The 24,011-nt window shown below is 40.8% G+C and overlaps 1 protein-coding gene across 14 annotated transcripts in view; it reads right to left on the bottom strand.

Moving 5' to 3' along the window:
• Positions 1-11,318: 11,318 nt before the first annotated feature.
• The window catches only part of LOC145361758 (activating transcription factor 7-interacting protein 1-like), a 165,182-nt gene continuing 152,489 nt past the window's right edge, over positions 11,319-24,011 (bottom strand). For 11 of the 14 annotated variants that reach the window (XM_080217700.1, XM_080217704.1, XM_080217710.1 and 8 more), the window contains 5 exons: positions 20,543-20,615; positions 18,333-18,563; positions 17,019-17,237; positions 15,586-15,695; positions 11,319-13,616 (listed from right to left, as the gene is read on the bottom strand). In XM_080217700.1, coding sequence (XP_080073826.1) covers positions 13,200-13,616; positions 15,586-15,695; positions 17,019-17,237; positions 18,333-18,563; positions 20,543-20,615 — 1,050 coding nt within the window. In that variant the 3' untranslated portion in view covers positions 11,319-13,199. The remainder of the gene's footprint in view (positions 13,617-15,585; positions 15,696-17,018; positions 17,238-18,332; positions 18,564-20,542; positions 20,616-24,011) is intronic. The other 3 variants (XR_013889862.1, XM_080217701.1, XM_080217703.1) reach the window with 3 other exon arrangements.

Consider the following 24,011-nt stretch of genomic DNA (forward strand, 5'->3'; position numbering starts at 1 on the left):
ATTTGTGGATCAACGTTCCAAACTGCTACCACATTTTGCGTGCACGGTTTCCTAATTTTATTTCCTGGATAGTGTGTTGCCTTTTTTTTGACTTTGCTCCTTAATCCTTGACTCTGCATCTAGCAGAAATCGATTTTCTCTATCTTTTGAACCTGGTCCAATGGCGGGGCAATATCAGGCCAGGTTGGAAAAACCAGGATGAAAATTTTAAAATTGAGACATTGCCAGACCAGCTGCAAATATTGCTCAGCAAGCACGAGGATGATGCATGTACAGAGTGTGGTACAACATCAGATAATCATAATCTCAATACTCACCCTACCACCAAGTGCCATTTTTAAATTGTGTGCGTACATTTTGCTTCACCAACGCCTCTACTTTCTCAGGAGCAAAGGAAATTCAGCATGTCCATTATGACTGCTACCAATTTTTACAGTTGCACTATAGAAAGCATCCTTTTTCAGATGTATTACAGCTTGGCATGATTCCTGTTCTAGCCAAGATTGCAAGAAACTACAAAGGATCGTGAACATAGCCCAGTCCATCATGCAAACCAGACTCCCACCCATTGACTCTGTCTACACTTCCCACTGCCTCAGAAAAATAGCCAGCATAATCAAGGATCACATACACTCCAGACATTCCTTCTGCCATCGAAAAAAGGTCTGAAGTCACATACCAAACAACTCAAGGACAGTTTCTTCCCTGCTGTCATCAGATTTTTGAATGGATCAATTGCAATAAACTGATCTTTCTCTACACCCTCTACAACACAATATTCTGCACCCTTTCTTTTCTTTTTCCCCTATGTACTCCACGAACGGTGTGTTTTGCATACAAGAAACAATACTTTTCACTGCGTCCCAATACATGATAATAAATCAAATCATTTATAAGCAACTTCTAATCCTTCCTGTTGCAAAGCAGTCAAAGAAATTCCAAAACATGATAGTAACTTTGGAATGTTATATGTATTTTCTGGGTTTATTGTCCTCTAACAAATGTTAACAATTTAATTTGCTTAACTGCTTATTAATGACCTTAATGGTCAGGAAATCATCCATTGTTCGAAGCCAGGTGACATCTGAAACCCGAACTTCAAGAGAGTCACATTTCTCTGCCTTTTAGCATCAGATCAAGCCCAAGATGGGGTGCAATGCCTTTGTCAGCTTGGATCTTGTTTGTCTCCTTTATAGGGGCCATGAATTGGATTCAATTGGATTTTGAATTTGGTTTTTGGAGCAAGCAAGGAATAGATTTGCCCACTCCATTTTGTGTATTGGCTTTGTAACATCAAGGATGGACTTAAAAAAAAGGTTTTTCAGTTTATGCAGGGTATTCAGATGGCACAGGGGATAATCCCATAATGTTTGCTCTATATTTCACTGTTACTTGCCATGTTGGTAATGGAGACTGCGGAAGATGAACCTTCTCAATACCAAATTTGCCCATATGATTAAATTTCACATTCATTTTGGGGGAAGGAACTTGAATCTTAAATAAAGACATTACAAAAGTATAAGGAGATGGCTGATGTAAATGGCAAAAATAGATCAAAAGTAAAATGACACATAAGCACTGGCAGATATTTAAGGAACCTGTTGTAATTATCAGATATATTTTATCGAGGAAAAACTCTAAACGAATGAACCATCTGTGGCTAATGAAGGAAGTTAAGAATGGTATAAAATTGAAAGATGCTATGATGATCAATTGTGGGCCAAAAGATAGTTGGTTTCTAACGTTTTCTCAAAGGATGACTAAAAGGAAATAAAAGGGGAGAAAACATGTTCTGTCCTCATGGTAGAATACATTAGAAGCATCCCAGGGATGGAGCACCTGGAAGAAACCCATGCAGACACAGGGAGAATGTGCAGACTCCACACAGACAGTGACCCAAGCCCAGAATTGATGTGAAGCAGCAGTGCTAACTGGTGCACCACCATGCTGCCATATTAACTAACTGACATAAAGAAGTGTTGGGATAAATTTTCAGATGGGAAAACTGGAGTGCTACAAGGATCAGTGCTGGGACCCGCTTACAACCTATATCAATGACTTGGACGAAGAGATCAAGTGTGTTGGAGCTAAATTTGCTGATGATACAATGATAAGTGGGAGAGCAAGGGCACACAGAGATTAGGTGAATGGGCAAAAGTTTGGCAGGTAAGAATATAATGTAGGAAAATATGAGGTTATCGACTTTGACAGGAAGAATAGTAACACAGAGTATTATTTAAATGGGAAGAGACTACAGATTGTGGTAGGACAGGGAGATCTGGGTACCCCCTTACATGAAATACAAAAAGTTAGCATACATGGTAACAGCAATTGGGAAGACAAATGAGATGTTGGCCTTTCTTGCAACTGTGTGGAGTATAGGACAGGAAAATTCTGCCACAATTGTACAGCATTAGTGAGACCACACCTCGGGCACTGAGTAGTTATGGTATCCAAATTTAAGGAGGGATAAACTTGCAATGGACGGAACTCAAAGGAACTTGGTCGATTCCTGGGCTGAATATGGTTCTCATAAGGAAAGATTAGGCCTATACTCATTGGATTACTGAAGAATGAGGTGATCTTATTGAAAGAAGATTGAGGGGACTTGACAATGTAGGTGCTGAGATGATGTTTTACCTCATGGTGCAGTTTAGGTCTAGGGGACATGGTTTTAGAATTAAAGGGGTCATCCAGTTCAGACAGAGATTAGGAAGAATTTCTTCTCAGGAGATAGAGATCTGGAATTCTCTAATCCAGACAGCTGTGAAGGCCATGTCATCAAGCATATTAAAGGCTGAGACAGACAGATTCTTGAACTATAAGGGAGTCAAGAGTCATGAAAACAGAAGTGGAATCAAGACCAAATCAGATCAACCTGAACTTGTTCAAGAGTGGAGCAGGCTCAAGGGGCTTGCTCCTATTTCTTTTGCTCTTGTCTGGTTATTGCCATTATTATTGGGGGAGATGATAACCTAGTGGTATTAATCGCTAGATATTAATCCAGAAACTCAGCTGATGTTCTGGGGACCTGGGTTCAAATTCCACCATGGCAGAAGGTGCAATTTGAATTCAATAAAAAAAAAATCTGGCATTAAGAATCTACTGATGATCAAGAAACCACTGTCAATTGTTGGGAAAACCCATTTGGTTCACTATTGTTCTTTAGGGAAGGAAATCTGCCGTCCTTACCTGGTCTGGCCTACAGACTTCAGAGCTCAGGAATGTGGTCGACTCTCAACTGCCTTCTAAGGGCAACTAAGAATGGGCAATAAATGCTATCCGGCCAGCGACGCCCATGTCCCACAAATGAATTAAAATAACAGATAGTCTTATGTGATCTCTTCCAAATTACTAGATCTCTAACTCTTGATCGCTGCCAAATGCCTAGTTCATGTTCTGAGTGAAGACTTAAATTGATTTAATTGAATGGCAGCATGGGCTTGTTGGGCCGAAGGGCCTGTTTCCCAGGCTGTTTTTGTTCTTTGATTTTCCTGCCATCTGATGTATCTATAACCAAGGTAAGGACAGCAGATTTCCTTCCCTAAAGGACATTAGCTTTCCATGCACAAATTCAGAGCTTACAACAATGACAACTCTTCAAAATAAATTAATTGACTGTGAAGAACTTTGGGCATTCTGTGATCATGAAAGGTGCTGTATAAATACAAGCCTTTTTTTCCATTTTGAGCCTTGGTTATAGATGGCTAACAACCATCTTTTCAAGGACAGTAAGGAATGGACAATGCTGGCCAGGCCAACGACGCTCGTATCACAGGGATAAATACAAAAAAATGGTCTCACTGGTACCTGGAAATATCCAGAATTACATAGGGTAGCTGGAGAGAATTTTCAGAGATTAGATGGAAAGCAATCTGTACAAGAAGTTAATCACAAGAATTATATACCACCAAGGCTCAAAACTGTGACCAGATATGTCAGATGGCAGGAAAATCGATTTCAATCTTCACAAAGAACATGATTAGGATTTGGCAGTGATCAAGTGCTAGAGATCTAGTGATTTGGAAGTGATCACATCAGACTATTCATAGTCCATTCCCTGCACCCTGGATGCAGCAAAGTATTCTGTTATCTTGTTTTATCTTCTGGATTACTAACCCTCTGCTCTGAACTGGGGCTATGGAGCCCACTGCAAGTTGGCTGATTCTTCAGCCTCTTTTTGTTTTGTCCACGAGGTGTAGAAATGCAGTGAGGAATCACAGCCTGGACTACATAATTCTACAAGATAATTCACCAGTCACTTAAAAGAACTAACCACAAATGTGGACATCAGGTCTGTGAGAAACACTTACGGTAGTTTATAATTCATGCCTCTGTATTCTCTCCCTAATTGAAGGCAAAATAAATTCATCCAAAGTGCTATAATCTGTACAAGTTGGCTGATGATGTGCTATTTTTGAAAGGAAGGTTAGTCTATCCTAATCTTTCACCTTCATTAACAATAGAAACCAGTAGCAAGAATAGGCCATTTGGCCTTTCGAGTCTGCTCCACCATTCATTATTATGGTTAATCATTGAATTCTGATTTTCTCCCCCCCCCAATATTCCTTGATCCCTTTAACCCCTAGAGCTGTATTTAATTTCTTTTTGAAATCAGACATTTTGGCCTAAGCTACATCCTATAGTAGGGAATTCCACACATTCTTCACCCTCTGGGTGAAGAAATTTCTCCTCACCTCAGTCCTAAAAGGTTTACCCCTTATCCTCAAACTATGACCTCTAGTTCTGGACTCCCCCCACCATTGGGAACATTCTTTCTGAATCTACCCTGTCTAACCCTCTTAGAGTTTTGTAAGTTTCTATGAGATGCCCTCTTACTCTTCTAAGCTCCCGTGAATATAATCCTAACTGACTTAGTCTCTCCTCATATGACAGAACTGCTACCCCAGGAATCAGCCTGGTAAATCTTTGCTGTACTCCCTCTGTAGCAAACACATCCTTCCTCAGATAAAGATACCAAAACTTCACAAAATACTCCAGGTGTGGCCTCACCAATACCTTATAAAATTGCAGGAAAACAAAATCTGTACTCAATCTCTTGCTACAAAGGCCAACATACCATTTGCAATTAAACAATTATGCATGTTCCGCCAGGCTAAAATTGCCCCACACAAGTGTTGCACCCAGGTTTCTAGCACAATATTTTAAAAAATTATGAGCATGTCTAAAAGAAAAGCAGGGGTGAGAATCCAGGCATTTCTTTTCTCTACTGTAGAAAATCAGTTCTTCAGATTAACCCTCCCCTCAGATTAGGATCTCATAATATTGTAACCACAACATCAACAGGGATGGTACAAACTTTGCCTTCACAGATTGTTGCGAAGTTGAGTTTATAAAGATGTAAACCATACAAAGAAAATGCTAGAAAACATTGTGTGGTCCCTTATAAAGCTGGACTTGTTTCAGTACCTGGAGACTTAAAATGCAAAGTACACACAGAGTCCCAGACTGAAATATTTTGTATCCAAAGCAAGGTAGCAGGGTTGCTTTGGTAACAGGTTTCAGGTATTTGAATGTTGCTCAATCAATTTAAAACAAGCACTCAACTACCAAGAACCTATAAGATTTGAATTTGACGATGTTGAAAAGAATCAGACCAATTTGGTTGTATGAAAATTGATAGGTCATCAGGTATAAAAGAGGGCAAGAGGAAAACATTTTATCACTGCCACCTTTCAAGTCGAGAGCAGCTCTCCACCCTGCCTTCTAACCAGTGAAAGGTGCCAAATTTAAAAGAACTCTCAGAGAATCCACAGAAGAACTCCAAAACCTGGCTATATTTTTTGAGAGTGACAGAATTCTATTATATTTTTGGTTAATGAATGAGTATTGTATTTGTTTTGAACAGCATTCCAGTTGAATCTTAGTTTATTTGGTATGTTACTTGATTAGTTAAAATTTCTGGTTTGCTAAACAAAGGAGATTGTCATTGACTTCAGGAAGCATAAAGGAGAATGTGCCCTTGTCTACATCAATGGGGACAAAGTAGAAAGGGTTGAGAGCTTCAAGTTTTTAGGTGTCCAGATCACCAACAACCTGTCCTGGTCCCCCCATGCCGACACTATAGTTAAGAAAGCCCACCAACACCGCTACCTTTTCAGAAGACTAAGGAAATTCAGCACGTCAGCTACGACTCTCACCAACCTTTACAGATGCACCACAGAAAGCATTCTTTTTGGTTATATCACAGCTTTGTATGGCTCCTGTTCTGCCCAAGTCCACAAGGAACTACAGAAGATCATGAATGTAGCCCAATCCATCACGCAAACCAGTCTCCCCATCCATTGGCTCTGTCTAGACTTTCCATTGCCTCGGCAAAGCAGCCAGCATAATTAAGAACCCCACACACCTGGACGTTCTTTTCCACCTTCTTTCATCAGGAAAATGATACAAGTCCAAAGTCACATACCAACCAACTGAAGAACATCTTCCCTGCTGCTGTCAGACTTTTGAATGGGCTTACTTTAAATTGATCTTTCTTTACACCCTAGCTATGATTGTAACACTACTGTCTGCACTCTTGTTTCCTTCTCTATGAATGGTTTGCTTTGTCCAGCGCGCGAGAAGCAATACTTTTTGCTATTATGTTAACACACGTGACAATAATAAATCAAAACAGTATCCCATTTGGCCCCAGGGACTTGTTTACCTTAAAGCAACTTTAACACTTCCTCCTTTGATATAATGACTTTAAGAGCAATCAGACACCTACCTCTGATCTCAACAATCATTATACCCTTCTCCTTACTATCAATACAGAGTCCTCTAAGGATTTCGCCCACTTCCTGTGGTTCCACGAACTTCCCTCCATTGTCCTTGAGTGGGCCTACTCTTTCTCTTGCTCCTAATATATGCATAAAAAGACTTAAGATTCTTCTTGACCCTGTTTGCTAAAGACATTTCATGGCCCCTTTTAGTCCTCCAAATTCCACGTTTAAGTTCCTTCCTACTTTCACTATACTCAAGGGCTTTGTTAGTTTTTAGATGCCTCGACCTACTGCATGCTTCCTTTTGACTAAATTTAGTTTCTCTTGGCATCTGGGGTCCCCGAATCCTGCCATTTCTATTCTTCATTTGTGCTGGAACAAGCCTGTCTTGCACATCAATCGTAGAATCATAAAATTCTATAATGCAGAAGGAGGCCATTTTGCCCTTCAAGTCTGCACCAATCACAATCCCACCCAGGCCCTATCCCTGTAACCCCATGCATTTACCCTAGCTAGCCCCCTGACACTAAGGGGCAATTTAGCATGGCCAAATCCACACATCTTGGACTGTTGAAGGGAACCAGAGCACCCAGCAGAAACCCATGTAGACACAGGGAGATCGTGCAAACTCTACACAGACAGCGTTGGAAATCGAGCCCGGGTCCCCGGCACTGAGGCAGCAATGCTAACCATTGTGCCACCTTGCTGCCCAATCAACTGGCCTTTAAAAGCCTCCCACATGTCAGACATGGATTTTCCTTCAAATAGCTGCTCCACATTTCCCAGTTCCTGTCTAAACTCAATCTGTATTTTTTATTTTATGCTAATTCACCTTGTTTCTTTTGATTTAGGATTTATCCAGCAATCGGACAGAACTTGATACATACTCTCCAAGTCCACAAAATTTGAATGGAAAAAAAAATCAGTAATACAAGAGTACAGAGACTTTGATTTAACAGAATTTAGGTACATACTTTAGTTCTACCCAAGCCACTGCACACTATGATGCTGCCATCTACATAACTTGAAATGGTTGTGATGCAGCTGTGTGGCTAAGTTTCCTGTATTTGGATGATCAGATAATGAACCTGGATCTGATTGGTATCCCGTTCAGATTAAAACCTGGATCTGATGGGTGTACTGTAGATAGTCACATTGCTATAAAACACATTGCAAACCGTGCCAAGAACTGGTTTGCTCGTTCCTCAGATGGGAACAGCAGGCCAGTCACACAACAAAAATCAGTACAAGAGCTGTTAAACCCTTTTGAGTATTTTAATATCCTTTAAATACACATCACAACATTTTCAAAAAAGACTCAGCCATTTTAGAGCTGCATACTATAAAGTAGAATCAGAAAGTACAGACCACTTAATTTACAGTATATTCAATAAACAAAACATTTGTAATCTTAATCTCTGCCCTCTTCATATCAAAGACCGTGGGATCCAGGTATTTTCCAAGTCAGCAATTAAATGTATAACATGATATAGGGAGCCATGCTTCAGTGGAGGGCTTTATGAATAAGGGTGGGATGTACCTTCAATTAATATGGCAACCAGGTTACTGGAATATAGTCATAGAATCCCTACAGTGCAGAGAGAGGCCATTCGGCCCATTGAGTCTGCACCAATCAAATCCCATCCATGTCCTATTCCCGTAACCCCTCATTTACCATGAATCCCCCTGACACTAGGGTTAATTTTAGCATGGCCAAACAACCTAACCCGCATACCTTTGGACATCCAGAGAGGTCAGGGCCTGCGGGAATATGATTGTTCGCATCCTACTAAAAGACAACAGTTTGGCAAACAAAGCCCAAATGGAACTCCCTTTTTATTTGTTGGTCGACTTGTCAAGAATGCAGCTGGTTTCAAATAGATTGTCCATAAAAAACTTACTGCAACAGTTAGGCTTGGGTTATTAGGACAAGGAAAATAAATGAAATCAAGAACACAGCTTTCTTAAAACATATATTTGATATTCCAGTTTGAAATGTTTTTACATCTTGGTTGTGCCAAAACATTTTGTCAAAAGAGACATCCTACACAACATCCCCCTCCATTTTCACAACTGAAGTGCTTCGATGTTAAATTTACAAATCCTATCGATAATATTTGGTCAGTAAAGTTTGTTGCATCAGAGAGACAATGGTGAGTGACTGTTGGCTTAATCACAGGAGGAGGGGGAAAATAGTACACCAGCATCATCCATCACACCAGGTCAATAAGTAATCTACAAGGTCCAACTTCCTCAGCAGAACCAAATAAATCACAATGCAATGCTGCTAAAGCAGCTAGCCAGATTTTACATTTGGTTAAAATAAATGGCACTTTTCCCACCAACATGATCCCACTATACTGGGGGTCACAGTGTTCCATATCACACCTTTAGTTTCCAATGTCAAAACACCCTGGCTTACTGTAAACATCGGACACAAGTCTACAACAGAACTTGTGTAATTTATTTGTGGGCATGTTTGCCTGTATTGAGATGTGAGCATGATGCACAGATCCCTGATGCATTCTGAAATGGGGCAACATAAAGCATCCCAATACCCATTACATACACAAAACGTATGGTTAAAATGTGAAACAGAATTCAACTGGGAACTGCAACTTTCCAGATTCCCATTACAACTTTCAGCAGCTTAATTGCAGGAATTCTTTTGTATTCAAAATATCCAAATCAGATGACTGGTAGCACCAACCCAGCAGTTAAAACTCCAAAACATGGAAAAAATCCTACTAAAGAGTTAGTTCTATAATATTTTTCCATTCTCTGCCCAGTAAAATTTCAGCGTCACAATTTGTCCCGTGATACTTTGCCAAGCTGGCCCTTCTTTATATAGTGAGCCCAGACAGTGAACATGTAGCAAGCTAAAGTTTATATTTTATTTACTAGCCACAAGTAAGGCTTACATTAACACTGCCATGAAGTTACTGTGAAATTCCGAGTCACCACACTTCAGCACCTGTTCGGGTCAATGCATCTAATCAGCATGTCTTTCAGACTGTGGGAGGAAACTGGAGCATCCGGAAGAAACTCACACAGACACAGGGAGAACATGCAAACTCCACAGATAGTGAGTCAAGCCAGGAATCGAACCTTGGTTTCTGTCACTGAAACAGACGTGGGCCGCCCAAACTATCAGACTGTGGCCAGGAGGAAAATCACAGCCTAGTCCAATACTGGCCACATGTATGCACTCTTCAGCAGTAACTACCAGATGTCCAGCAATTTGCAGCCACCTTAACCAATTGTCTCCCCTCCCTATCCTGAGGCTGGAATGGTGAATCTCCACTTAGTATATGCTGCTTGGTTGACAACCTTTTAAATACAGCAGAACCTGGTAGTTAAAGCATGACTCTTCCCATGTAGCAGCCAGGGTTTCAACATATTTGCTGTTAAATATTAAAGCTATTAACTGAATCAGTTTGTTTCATTACGTATTCTGAGCAGAGAACTGTGCAGCAAACCAGATAGATGAGGAGGTGGATTGTTGAAAACCAAATTCCAAGATCCATTTTATTTATACACAAGAGAGGAGATAAAATCGATAGGATCTTTATTTTCAAACTATAAACTTCAGATTTTAGTGAACAAAATATCACGTAGTTTTCAGGGCAACACAGAATGACGCCACATTTCTGAAATACAACATTAGCACATATAACTTGCAATTGACGGTATACTACTTTTAACAAATGAAAAATAAAAAACAAATTTAAAAAGGCAATACTTAATTACATTCAACCTGTTCCAGCATTTCAGTGTTTAATTCCTCCCTGGGAGAGAGATTGTTCTTAGTATTTATTACAAATAGGTTTATCATAATTTATTATTGTACCCTGTGGCTAAAAGCCCGCACGGATGAGTAAATGTAAAATGCAGTTATAATTTGCTTTTCCAGGTGACAAGACACAGACAAGTGTCACTTTCCATGATTGCACAAGTTGACAGTTACTGACTCCCTTCCTCATAACTTACAGCGCAATATCCATTTGTCTGCAATGAGTGGCACCATCTACCTCCCAAGCCTCTCAGCACTGTTTCCCCAGGTACCACAGAACATGGCATACATTCCCTGGTGCTAGACAGTGCTCTTGCACAAAACCACGCTGCACCTAAGTCTTTTCCAGCGAGCAGAAAGTCTTTTCTTCCCCCCAGCGTGCCAGAAGGCTTTAACTCCAATTCCCACTCCCTCACCTCCTCCCCAGACATCACACTGCAAAATGTCACCAAATATATTGGATATTTCCCTCCACCAATACTGAATTTAACCAAGGGGATACAAATGTTGACAAGAATATTTTGGCTGTAAATGACTGCGGAACAACTTGGACAAAAGGCCTCAATTTCTGCCATGCTGTTGCTAAACTTCAGTAATATTTGGGCAAATATTTTGTGAGTACAGCCCCCCCATCTCCCCCAAAAGACTTGGGAACAGATTTACCTTTTGTTCCATGTCATAATAGCTGATTGACAGATTGCCATTTCTGAATAGTTTTTTAAGGAACCAATAGTTAAACTAGAAAACAAGTCTCTGGCTTCACATTAGCTCCCGGTCCTGTCCAGAGATTTTTTAAAAAAAAAAGCCATGGTCATTCAGAAGTCACTTGGGGAGCAGTGATCATTCAGCTGGCACCACTGCTGCTCAGGTACTCTGTCTTACAACGGAAACATCGTGTCGCTCAAGTTATCAGTTGCATCGTGAATTGAAATCACCCTGTAATTAAATGGATGCAAAGTGCTTTGTTTTATTTATTAGTGATTTGAGTTACAATAATTCCTGATTCTATGATGAAAGAGTGCAGCCATTGGTTAATGTATTGAGAACGGTTTGTCTTATGAGTTACCATCCCTTGCATGCGCCTGTACCTGAGGCAGCGCACACACACATATCATGCCAATAACTGTCACCATACGACACAAAACATATCACTTTTGCAAAGGGAATTGTATTTGTCTTGTCTCTGTTTAGAAAAAAAGCTCTGTCATGTCAGACAGCCAATTGGGAACTCAGAATGGTTTTCAACGGTGAAGTTGGCCGAACAGCACTGGTTGCCATGGTGCAAGCATAAAAGCACAGCTATCAGCTTGGAAGCCAGATGTGGAACCGTCCAAGAGTGGCTATTCGAAACTGCTGCAGGAAGTAATTAGTAAGAGAGGGAAGAGTTTGAGGGGTGGGGAGAAAATAGCATGTGAACAAATTGCAGGTCATTTAAGGAACAAGCACCTTATTTTTGCTCATGCTGAGTGACCTGTTGCAGCCCTTCCTAGGATAAGCAGGTCCAGCTGCATGCTCCTGAAACCCGACTCATCTCAACATGCACACTCGATGAGTGGATTTTTATTTTGTGCTTGCTGATTACGCCAGGTTAGGCATGAAAGATTTGTTGCTTGCAAGCAAGCATATATACAACATAGTGGCTTTAACGGGAGAGCAGGTTTGAGATTTATATTTATATATAATATATATATATTCTTTTAAAAAATTCATTAGACCAGAAAAGTGGTACTGATGAAAAGGGCTTTCTCAAAGTATCAGACTCACTGTCCAGTGACCACACCATGAAGTACTTCTTGCACACTGATTAAAAATATATTTTAGAGAATTTTATCTGTTTCTGGAGTGCACAGATTACTCTGATAACACACTTAACAAAAAGCTTTTGGCAAAAAAAAACATAGAATCTGCTTTTATTCACCTCCCACCTCCACAACACAGAAAAGTATCTCATTTTAAAAACTTACAGTTTCAATGATCTTACTGGATGTGAAATGATGAATGAAGGCGTGTCTGATTTCTTCGATGAGGCCCACACAGTCGATTACAATGTCTCTAATAATCAAGTATGCAGTCCATTGCAAGTTGCATTTATTTCAGGAGTATTTCAGACAATGCGGTAAAACCCATTATCCTATACAGTCACTGCTGATCCAACTTTCACCGCTTTTTATTTTGAAGTGATAGCTAAAGTTGCAGCAAGAACAGTTTTTTAAAAAAAAATAAGATAATACATGTATGAATTATCACCTTTTAACGGTCCATAGCACGCATCACATTTGGGAATGTTATTCTTTAAAACCCAACCCAACTGATGACCATAGAATAAACAAAATATGCCGCTCGGTGCTGCTGTTTCACCAGTGACTTGATCGCATCAAACACTGTCGAGTCAAATCAGGTCTGTGGTGATAAGAGAAGCAACTTAGTTGTGGCAGCAGTAATGCAACACCACATGGTGCAACATTTTGTCATTATCTTGCTGCAGTTCAGCGCTGCCTAATTTATACCATGACCCTCTTGTATATATGCAGTGTAGTGTACACAGATACCAAGTGAGTCAGACATCTATAGAAAAACTACAACACATCATGCATGATGTAAGAAAAGAAATGAAAAAATATCATTTTGAGTTTTGTGGTTCTGTTTTTTTTTCTTGATTTTTTTTCTTTTTTGTTGAATTAATTACCCTGAGTCGACATCACATCTGTCGACTGTGGATCACAGAACGCCCCATATCGGCCGTAAATGTCCTTTGCTCGGACCGCAAAGTAGTACTTGCTTCCGGACACAAACTGAGTGAGAGTGCAGGCCATGGGAAGCGGCAATGCCTTCACTTCGCCAATCTTCTTCCACTGGGAAGGGGTTGTGGTAGCAGGATCTTCGTGGTAGGCGTAGAGGTGGTAGCTGTCCACAAGCGCACAAGAGCGGTCCACTTCCAGGACACTCCAGGACAGGACTATTCCATTCTGACTCTGGACGCGGGCGAGCTTGAGGTGAGGCTTCTGAGGTGGAGAAGTATTAGCAGCCTCTGGAGGTAACCGCTGTGGTGGTTGGGCCTCAGGGAGTGGCGCCGGGTGGATGGGTCGAGGTGGCTCCTGTATTGAAACAGACAACGGAGAAAGTCATTTTCAAACTCAAACACTGAGAAATTCCAGCCATGGCTTTCTATGACATAACCCTGCAAAAAAAAAAGCAATTAGTGAACGTTTATGAAGGAGCGAGGCTCCAGAAAATCTGACAAAGTGAGGCTCTGGAGAATCTAAAGAAGTTCCATAAGTAGAGAAGGAATAAAGAGAGAGAAAGATATGCATGGGAGTGATAAAGTAGAATGGGAGGAGGATTATGCTGATCATCAATACTAAATTAGTGAGGCTGCTAGGTGAGATATGGTGGCACAATGATTAGGACTGCTGTATCACAACACCAGAGTCCCGGCTTCAATTCCAGCCTCAGGTGACTGTCTGTGCGGAGTTTGCATATTCTCCCTGTGTCTGAGCTTCCTCCAGGTGCTCCTGTTTCCTCCCACAGTCCAAAGATGCGTGGGTTAGGTTGATCGGCTATGCTAAATTGCCCCTTATGTCCAGGGAGGCTGGCAGGGTAAATAAGTGGGGTTATGGGTATATGGCCTGAATACGATTGTGGTCTGTGCAGACCCGATGGGCCAAATAGCCTCCTTCTGCACTTTAGGGATTCTATGCTAATGTGCTGTAAACTCCAAGTAAAATCTCACAATATTGATAAAAGTCACAGGATCCATAGGAATTATTTCTTATGGCAAAAGATTTGGAACTACAGAAGGAGTAATGCTTCAGTTCTATAGAGTCTTGATCAAACCTCATCTAGAGTACCACTGCAGGGCAGTGCACCTCAGGAAGGATACATGGGCACTGGAGTTTGCAAAGTGCAGAGTCACTAGAATGAAAACAGGGCTTAAAGGGTTAAATTATGAGAGCGTGTTGAATAAGCATAACTTGTAATCCCCTGAATTTAGGGATACGATAACATTAGAAATAACTTGCCTAAGTTACGATCAAGAGCGCCAGCTGAAACATTTAATTCATTGATTGAGAATAGTCTTGAAACCAATCTCAAATGGAAGAATTCTGCAGAGAATCTACTATTAGAGAAGATTTCACTGGTGGTGAACAGAAGGGGAATGCAGAAGAGTTTAAATGTTATTTTTGATAGAGGACATGGAATTTTGTAATTGTTCTCTCTCTATTGGTGTTTATATAATGCCTTGTTGCATTCACAACTCTCAAGTGTTCTAAATTACTTTCCAACACCAAGAAAATTAAATTAAAAAATAGAAAATGTTTAGATCATGATTTGAAGGTTGTGCAAGTAAATAACAGAACTGCTAAAACTGCAAAATTTCTGACCAAAACGCCCGCTTTACAGCTGCATACCCTGGCAGCTGTGAATATATTTTCATTATGCAGCTTAATAGAAGACATATTTTATTTTCCATGTATATCACTTGCAATGGTGAAACTCCAAACAAGAAAGCCTTCTGCACATCAGGTCTCTGCCAGCCAAGGGGCAGATGTACCACTATACACAGGTCTCTGCAAGCAGCAGATACACCACTGTACACAGATCTCCTTCAGGAAGGTGCTGACACGCCACTGTACACAGGTCGCTGCCAGGCAAGGGGCAGATACATGACTGTACACAGGTCTCTGCCAGGTAAGGGGTGGATACACTACCTGTACCAGTCATCAGGCTGCAGAGTAATTGGGACAGTTGCAGAGGTTCCACACCTCATTCCTGGACCACGTGCGGACATGACTGCCCTCACTCATCACCGCTTTCCTGATAGAATGATCAAGCTCTAGGGGCCTATGTAGAGTTACCAACTGAGATCACCATCACATTACTACTGAATTTCATAACAAACTTTCTTGAAGCTGGGATTCTTCTTAGAAATTCAAACGATCCTGGCTGAAACAGGTGGCAGAAAGCCTCCCCTCAATGCTGGATGTCACCTGACTGATTGTGGCTAATGCTCTATTATTGTAAAGATTGCAGTGTGTGTATACACTGACACTTCAAATGCCTTACCTGTGTAGGCCGATGATGTACTGTGAACTGAGGCATATTCGGCATCACAGGAATGGAGATTACATTGTTCACAATGTAAGATGTTTGAGGCAGCCGGACTGACATACCTGCTACATAAAAGGCAATGGATTATTTCAGAGGATTGCACATCCCATCTTGCATGTGGGGAGAGGGTGAGTTACTACCAGAATATGGCTTTGTCTAGGTATCATAAAAAGGCACTTTAGTTGAAGAGCTTAAACTTGATGTAACATTTTGTTGCAGCCCGATGGCTTTGTTCAGATTAATGATGACAACATTTGAAAATAAAATACCCAAAGAATTACCTTGGTCAGCAGTGAGATCAGGGAAGCTAAAGGATGCAGTGACCTTACACTTAATCAATAGCTACATTACACCCACTGCGGTAGTAATCCAAAGAATAGTTGTGAAGAATTTTTCATTCGGCATGTGACAATAAGGGAGCAGAGATCTTGTCCTGACCAACAAATCAGCCAACTGCCCCAGCCTAGTTAAATAAACTTGTCAAAAAGTCATTATCACTGGTAAAATCCTTTGCATTCCAGTAGTATTACCCAATTATTTAACAGTAGCCATGCTAACTGAGAATCTGTGTACATCATTATTGCAGAACAGCATATCTGTAAGAGGCCAGCCACTATAGGACAACTGGGATCTGTTCTTTGTGTTCAAAATCAAACAAAGATACAAAAATCAGTCAAACAACAAAAATCCAGCTAGTCTATTCCAGCCTGACCTGTAACTGCTGTGATGCCATAAACATCAGGTTAAAAATGTCAGCTTACGTTCAGAGGACCTGGATATCCAGGTGTGTAAATCACAGGAAGGTAACATTCAGATACCAAAAGAGAAAATGCTGCAATATCTCAGCAGGTTTGGCAGCATCTGTAAGGAGAGAGAAGAACTGACGTTGCGAGTCCAGATGACCCTTTGACAAAGCATCAACGTCCGCCAATGCAGCTTTGACAAAGGGTCTTCTGGACTTGAAACATCAGCTCTTCTCTTTCCTTACAGATGCTGCCAGACCTGCTGAGATTTTCCAGCATCTTCTCTTTTGGTTTTAGATTCCAGCATCTGCAGTAATTTGCTTTTAACATCCAGATACAGTAAGCAACTGGGAAGGCAAATGGTATTGCGAGCTTTTGCTACAAAGGGATTGAGTATAAGAATGAATAAGTCTTAGCAAAATTATACTCTATAATTATGGCTGTGTGGACAGAGTTTCCAAATTCTTGTTCCCAGCACAACTCCAGCCTGATCAATAAGAAGGATCCAACTGCTGACTGTGTGCAATGCCACAGGCCATTTACTAGCTTGTTTAAGTAATAATGCACAAAAAGAACAGATTAGGAATACACTGTTCAAGACTGATCATCCCCTTACAGTAGGCTAAACTTAAACAGTATCCTTACCACTAACAGGCGGCTGAGGGCTGGGTTGTCGCATAGCTTGGCTTTGCGTTGTGACAGCACGCACTGGATTGTGACTTTGGTATGGAGGGGGTGTTGTAAAAACTGTTGGGTTCGTACTTCCTCTTTGGAGAGTGGGAAGTGGTGGTCTCACAGGGGCCTGTGATGTTGGTGGTGGCATCGGTGGACGTTGATGCTGAAGCATGTTTGCACTCGTTTGCCCTACAAAAAGAACATATTGAACATTTTGTCATGATTGCTCCACATTTTTAATAAGGCCTTTTTAAAATGAGAAATGCACTTATTAAATCTGTCATGATCTGAATGTCCGAAAGCATTTTACAGCCAATTAAGTTGTTAAAATTATTACACATAATCAATGTAAAAAAAAAGCAGCTAATTTGCACGCAGCAAATATCCACACACTGTAATGTGACACCATTATTGACCTCTCTTAACATTCTGAAAATCTGTGCTAACATAAACACACCAAGGTACTTAGTGTAATACTCCGAGAAGCACCATATAATCAAAACAGAATTATTTCACAAAGTGTGTCAACTCTAGTGACTGAAAATGATGGTAATGGTTATACAGCTCATTCTCCCTTAATTTCCACTTGTAAACAGAGAGAAAATCACTTGGAAGACTCAACCGGTAATGTCCAGTGTAATAAAGCCAGCGAGTTCATGAAGGTTAAGTTGATCTTTCTCTACACCCAAGTTATGATTGTTAACACTACAATCTGCACTCTCTCCTTGACTATGAACAGGATGCTTTGTCTGTGTAGCACGCAAAAAGCAATACTTTTCACTGTATGCTAATACATGTGACAATAATAAATCAAATCAAATCAAGGTTAAGGAAATAAAGAAAAGGGCTTGCATTGCTATACTGCCTTTCACAGGTTCAAGACACCCAAAAGCACTTCACAGTTAATGAAGTATTTTTGAAGTATAGTCACTGTTGTAATGCAGCAAACGGAGTAGCCAGTTCGCATGTTGCAAGCTCCGACAAACAGCAATGTGACAATGTCCAGGCAATCTGTTTTAGTGAGGGATAAATATTGGCCAGGACATTGGGAAAGCTTCCCCCAGTTCTCATGGGTTCTTTTGGGTCCACTGCCATGGTTTACTGCCTAATCCAAAAGATTTCTTTTGAATGGTAAAACATTCACTCACTACTGCACCGAAGCACCAGTTCAGATCTTCCTCAAGTTTTGGAAGTGTAGCTATTACCAACTCTCACCCCTCCTCAACCCTACCACTACTGCTGGATATGAACTGAAAATCCGACCATTAACATTGGTTCCAATACCTGTTAGTACTCTACCTGCAGACACACTATGCACGTTGGTGGTCTGTATGGTTAACCCAACTGTACCCGGGCTGTTCTGGGGTGCTGGCAAGTGGGGTTGCATTGGTGTCTGCTGCGGAGAAATTCCCTGGGGAGCTGCAGGGGGTCTGACCTGCGGCTGGGGGACAGTGGGTGAAGATACTGGAAGCTGAGTTGCTCCTTGGTTAACAGCCTGGTTCTGTTTCTTGGCTTCTGGGCAAGAAAATAGCACATCAAACTTTTGCAAACATTCACAGTACAGTACCACCCTAAACAGAGGGTGAGAACATTTATACATACAAACATTTATACACTCACAGTTCTGCAGGTTTGGTCTAACCAGGGTTTTGTAAGTGGAGCACCCCTTCTACTGACTTGTGTTCCAATCCTCTAGATGGCAAGACCTGCGCTCCATTAGTCTTTGATTATTTTCATATAATTGCTAGGGTGCAGAAGGAGGCCGTTCAGCCCATTAAGCCTGCATCGACAACAATCCCACCCAGACCCTATCCTGTAACTCCTGCTAATTCCCCTGACACCAAGTGGCAATTTAGTATGGCCAATCAACCTAACCCACACATCTTCGGATTTTCTGTCTTCGTTCATGACATTTCAATGATCTGTGTACCAGGAGCTCCAAGTCATTTTGAACAGCCAACGTTTCTCACTTTTCCTCATTCATAAAGAACCATGTTCTATCCTTTTTTTGCCCAAACTGACACTTGCTTATATTAAAATCTATTCACTAATATACCCATCATCTACACTGCTTGCAATTCTGCCCATCTTTGTGACATTGGCAAATGTGGATTTACAGCTTTCTATCCCATCATCTTAGTCATTAATAAACATGGTGAAGAGGCGAGGACCCAACACATAATTGCAGGAAAACGCTAGTCACCTGCTTCCAATTAGAGTACCTGCCCATTACTTCTACTCAGTCTCTTGCCATCAGTCAATTTTTTATCTAGATCAATAAGCTGCCTTCAATTTCATGGGTTTTAGCTTTAGGCAGCAGTCTTTTTTCATGAGGGGTTTTATCAATGTTTTCTGGAAGTCCATATAAATAACATTCATAGATATTCACCTGTTGACTTAAGTTGTCCTTCGAGAAATTCAAATTATTTACATCAGATGTGACTTGCCCTTTAGAACCCAATGCTAGTTCCCTTGGATCAGCTGAAATTTGTGTTCAGCCTAACAATGACAGACTGTAGCAATTTCCCAAGAGACTGGCTTCTAATTTCCTTGTTTTCCTCTCATCTTCCTTAAATAGCAGAGTTACATGCATCATTTTCAATTTTAAAGTATGGCTTACAATCGAGAATACTTTGGAAGACTACTGGTTAGTACTGCTGCCTCACAATGCCAGGTGCTCAATTCTGGCCTTGGGTGCCTGTCTGTGTAGAGTTTGCATGTTCTCCCTGTCTCTGCATGGGTTTCCTCCAATTTCCTCCCACCGTCCAAAGATGTGTAGCTCAGGTAGATTGGCTATGGTAAAAGCAAGGAGTTACAGGGATAGGGCAAGGGGATTTGGGCCTGGGTAAAATGCTTGTTTGAAGAGTTGGTGCAAACTCGATGGCCCAAAAGGCCTCTTTCTGTATTGTAGCGATTCTATGATAGTCCCTTGTTGATTTTAGGGCAGTTCTAGGTTGCTGCAAAAACTTCGTTGCATGTTTATCTAATCTCAGAATTTATGTATTTTACCAATTACGTAGCGGCAGCCAGAAGGTACACAACTCCCATTAGATCTTAAATGCTCTATTTCCTAATTCTAACTATTAGTTTCCACTGCCCGTTTACCTCTTGTTATATCCTTTTATCATTGACGTGATTTAATCCTTAAACACCAAGGCTGCTACTACCCCTCCAAACAGCTGCACTGAAGCGAGGGGTCGAACAGGTAAGAGAATGGCTGAAATGCAATTCTGTGATAATGATCTGCATGGAGCAGTTTATTGAACACAGGAGTTAAAAATTAAACTTTAAGGAGAAGGCAAATTCACAAGATAATACAAATACTTATTCCTCTTGAAACAATATTCTGCACCAAAACCAGGTGAGCCTCTAAGCAAGTTAGCCAGAAATACATAGCAATTGCAGGCGATGTTTGCAGATTTGACTAGAGTGATCTTGTATCACATACTAAGTATAGGAAGTATAGAAAGCTGTAGGATCACCAAGTTTCATACCTTGCGCAGAGACATCATCTTCATCATCACCCGTCAGGTCAATAACAGCTCCCATGTCACTTGTCTTTGCACTCTGAAAGAAAAAACTGCTGTGTTTTGCGATGGCATTCCTCTTGTCATGATGGGCTACATCAACAACTTGTGGTCACGTCTTTACATACAAACCTGTGACTGGTGTGAATTGCGCTGTGGCTTCTCACCATCTTCTACTGGTTTGTTTTATAGGTCCAGTTCAGTGATTGTTCCATAAACTTTAATATTGATTCAAAAAATCTCTAACCGTTTGCAGTTGCGAGTGCCTAGAATTCTACCAATCTTCTCTGTTGATTGTTGGGGAAATGGTGATTAAAGTGTAATCAAGGATTAAGCAGGGTATTGGGGCATGTCTATAGCTGTGGGATTGGGACAGTTTTCCTATCTATCACCCAATCACTAGAATGGGGGCACCAACTCTTTCCTGGAGTTCTAGCATCTGCAACTAAAGGCGAAGTCAGAAACTCGCACCCCAAAATCCTGATGAGGGAAGTCAAAGCCTCACTGACCCCACAAGTAGTGGATTGAAAGTGACATGTTAATCTCGTGCAATGACTTGAACACAGTTAGATTTTAAAATGGAATCACAAATGAACAACGCCCATGTGCAATTACTGCAGCCACTCAAAGACAACAGACACAAATGTAAATTTTATCATTGTAAATACCCAAGAATTAAGAGTAGTAAGCAATTCAGCCCCTCAAGCAGTCAATACAATTATAGCTTGTCTTATCTCAGTCTCAACTCCCACTTTGCTGCCTGTAAGCCTTCAACTCATTATTAATTAAAAATCTGTTTATCTCCTTAAATGTACTCAATGTCCCAGCATCCACTGCACTCTGGGGTAGTGAATTCCACAGATTCACGGTCCTTTGAGAGAATTAATTTCTCCTCATCTGTTTTAAATCTGCTGCCCCTTATCCTAAAACTGACCTTGTGTTCTAGATTGCCTCACAAGAAACCTGTCTACCCTGTCAATCCCGTTTAGCATCTTATACACCTGAATTAGATTTCCCCTCATTCTTCTAAACTTTATCTCAACCTCTCTTCATAAGATAAACCCCTTATCTCTGGATTAATCTAGTGTCCCTCCACTGAACTATCTCCAATGCAACCATATCTTCCCTCAAGTAAGGGGACCAAAAGTGTGCACAATACTCCAGGTAAAGTTTAATGCCTTGTACAGTTGCAGAAACACTTCCCTACTTTCATACTCTTATTTCTTGAATAAGAAATGCCAAAATTCCATTTGCCTCCCTTAATACCCGTTGTACCTGCATACTAGCTTTCTGTGATTCATGCTCAAGGGCATCCAGATCCTTCTGCACCAAAGCATTCTGAAATTTCTCCCTATTTAAATAATAATTTGCCCTTCTATTTTTCTTACCGAAATGATAACTTCACACTTACCCGTTAAACACCATCTGCCAAATTTTGGCAGACTTACCTAACCTATCCATATCCATTTGTAAGTTGCTTAATTCTTTATCATAACTTACTATACCATCTATTTTAGTGCAATTTACAAATTTGGCTAGATTACCTTCTATCCTTGCATCCAAGTTACTAATAAAGATTGTAAATAATTGGAGCCTGAGGACAGAACCCTGTAGCATGTTACTAGCTCCATCTTGCCAGCCAGAAAAAAGCTCATTTATCCCATCTTTGCTTTCTGTCAGTCCTCTATCCAAGCTAGTAAATGACCTCTAATTCCATGTGATCCTACCTTGCGTATTAACCTTTGGTGCATCACCTTATCTCATGCCTTACAGAAGTCCAGATCTACAACATCTACTGGATCCCTATTATCCACTTTGCTTGTTACATCTTTGAAGAACTCGAGTAAATTAGCCAAACACTATTTACCCTTCATAAAACCATGCCGACGCTAACTGCATTTTGACTTTCTAAATGTACTATTATCCCAACAACAGATGTTAAACCAATTGGTCATAGTTTCCTACTTTCTGTCTCTCTCCCTTTTTGATCAAGTATTAGAAATTTTCCAATCCATTGGAACCTTTCCGGTATTCAAGAAAATTTAGCATATTCTACCAATGGATTCACTATATCTACAGCCACTTTCTTCAAGATCTAAGATGTACGCCATCAGGCCCTGGGGCCTTGTCTCCATTCAATCCCAATAATTTGCTCAGCACATTTTCCTACTGATGATTGTTCCAAGTTGCTTCCTTTTAATTATCTCCCAGTAATAGTGTTTGTAAAAACTGAGGCAAAATACCGATTTAGCGTCTCTGCCATTTCTGTACTCCCCATTATTAACTCCAGTTTCATTCTCCAAGAATCCAACATTCACTTTAGCTACTCTCTTCTTTCATATACTTAGAAGCTTTTGCTATTCTTTTTTCATATTTTGTGCTTTTTTTTTCGTAATTGACCTTTACTCTTAATTTTTTTGTAACCTTTTGTTAATCTTTAAAAGTTTCCCAATCTTCCAGCCTGCCACTGACCTTTGCAATAAGGTATGCTGAGCCTTGTCCTTGTACTATCTTTAACTTCCTTGTTGAGCCATAGATATTTCTTCCCCCTCGTACAATTCTTCTTCCTCTCTGTGGTGTATTTTAGTTGGGAGAAATTGACCATCTCCTTAAACGTGTGCCACTGATCATCAACTGTCCCACCTTTAAGCCTTCCTGCCCAGTTCACTAGGGCCAAATCTGTCATAGAATCCTATAGTGCAGAAAGGGGCCATTCAACCCATCGAGTCTGCACCGATCAAAATCCCACCCAGCCCCTATTCCTACATATTTTACCCACTAATCCCTCTAACCTATGCATCCCGGGACACTAAGAGGCAATTTTTAGAATGGCCAATCAGCCCACACATCTTTGGACTGTGGGAGGAAACCGGAGCACCCCGAGGAAACCCACACAGACACAGGGAGAATGTGCAAACTCCACACAGACAGTGACTCAAGCCAGGATTTGAACCCAGGTTCCTGGAGCTGCGAAACAGCAGTGCTAACCACTGTGCAGCCATGTCTATCATGCCGTCCTCACGTCTATATAATTAACTAACTCCAGAACACTAATGTGGGACTTCAGTTTCTCACCCTCAGACTGAATTTTAAATTCTAGCATACTCTGATCACTCCTCCCCAAAGGATTCTTAACTAGGGGAACATTAATCCCACCTTATTACACACCACCAAATCTAGCACAACCTGCTTCCTGGTTGGTTCCACAACATCAACAGCACTGTTAGTCAGATGATGCAATGTTTTAAGGAATGTAGTGTAGTCTGCTCAGGTAGATCCTCATCTCTTTTGGATCCTAAGAATCTGAGTAGAATTAGTCAGTCAGTCAAATGGTCAGGGATTGAATTAATAAGGAAAGACTGCTTTCTAAAGGGAGATTCTAAAGTAATTAGAGAATAGAGATTGGCAAAAGAACCAGACGTGACAAGAAATTATT

The sequence above is a fragment of the Carcharhinus amblyrhynchos genome, chromosome 35 (genome assembly GCF_965287045.1).
Source record: "Carcharhinus amblyrhynchos chromosome 35, sCarAmb.v2.hapA, whole genome shotgun sequence".
NCBI classification, from domain to species: domain Eukaryota; kingdom Metazoa; phylum Chordata; class Chondrichthyes; order Carcharhiniformes; family Carcharhinidae; genus Carcharhinus; species Carcharhinus amblyrhynchos.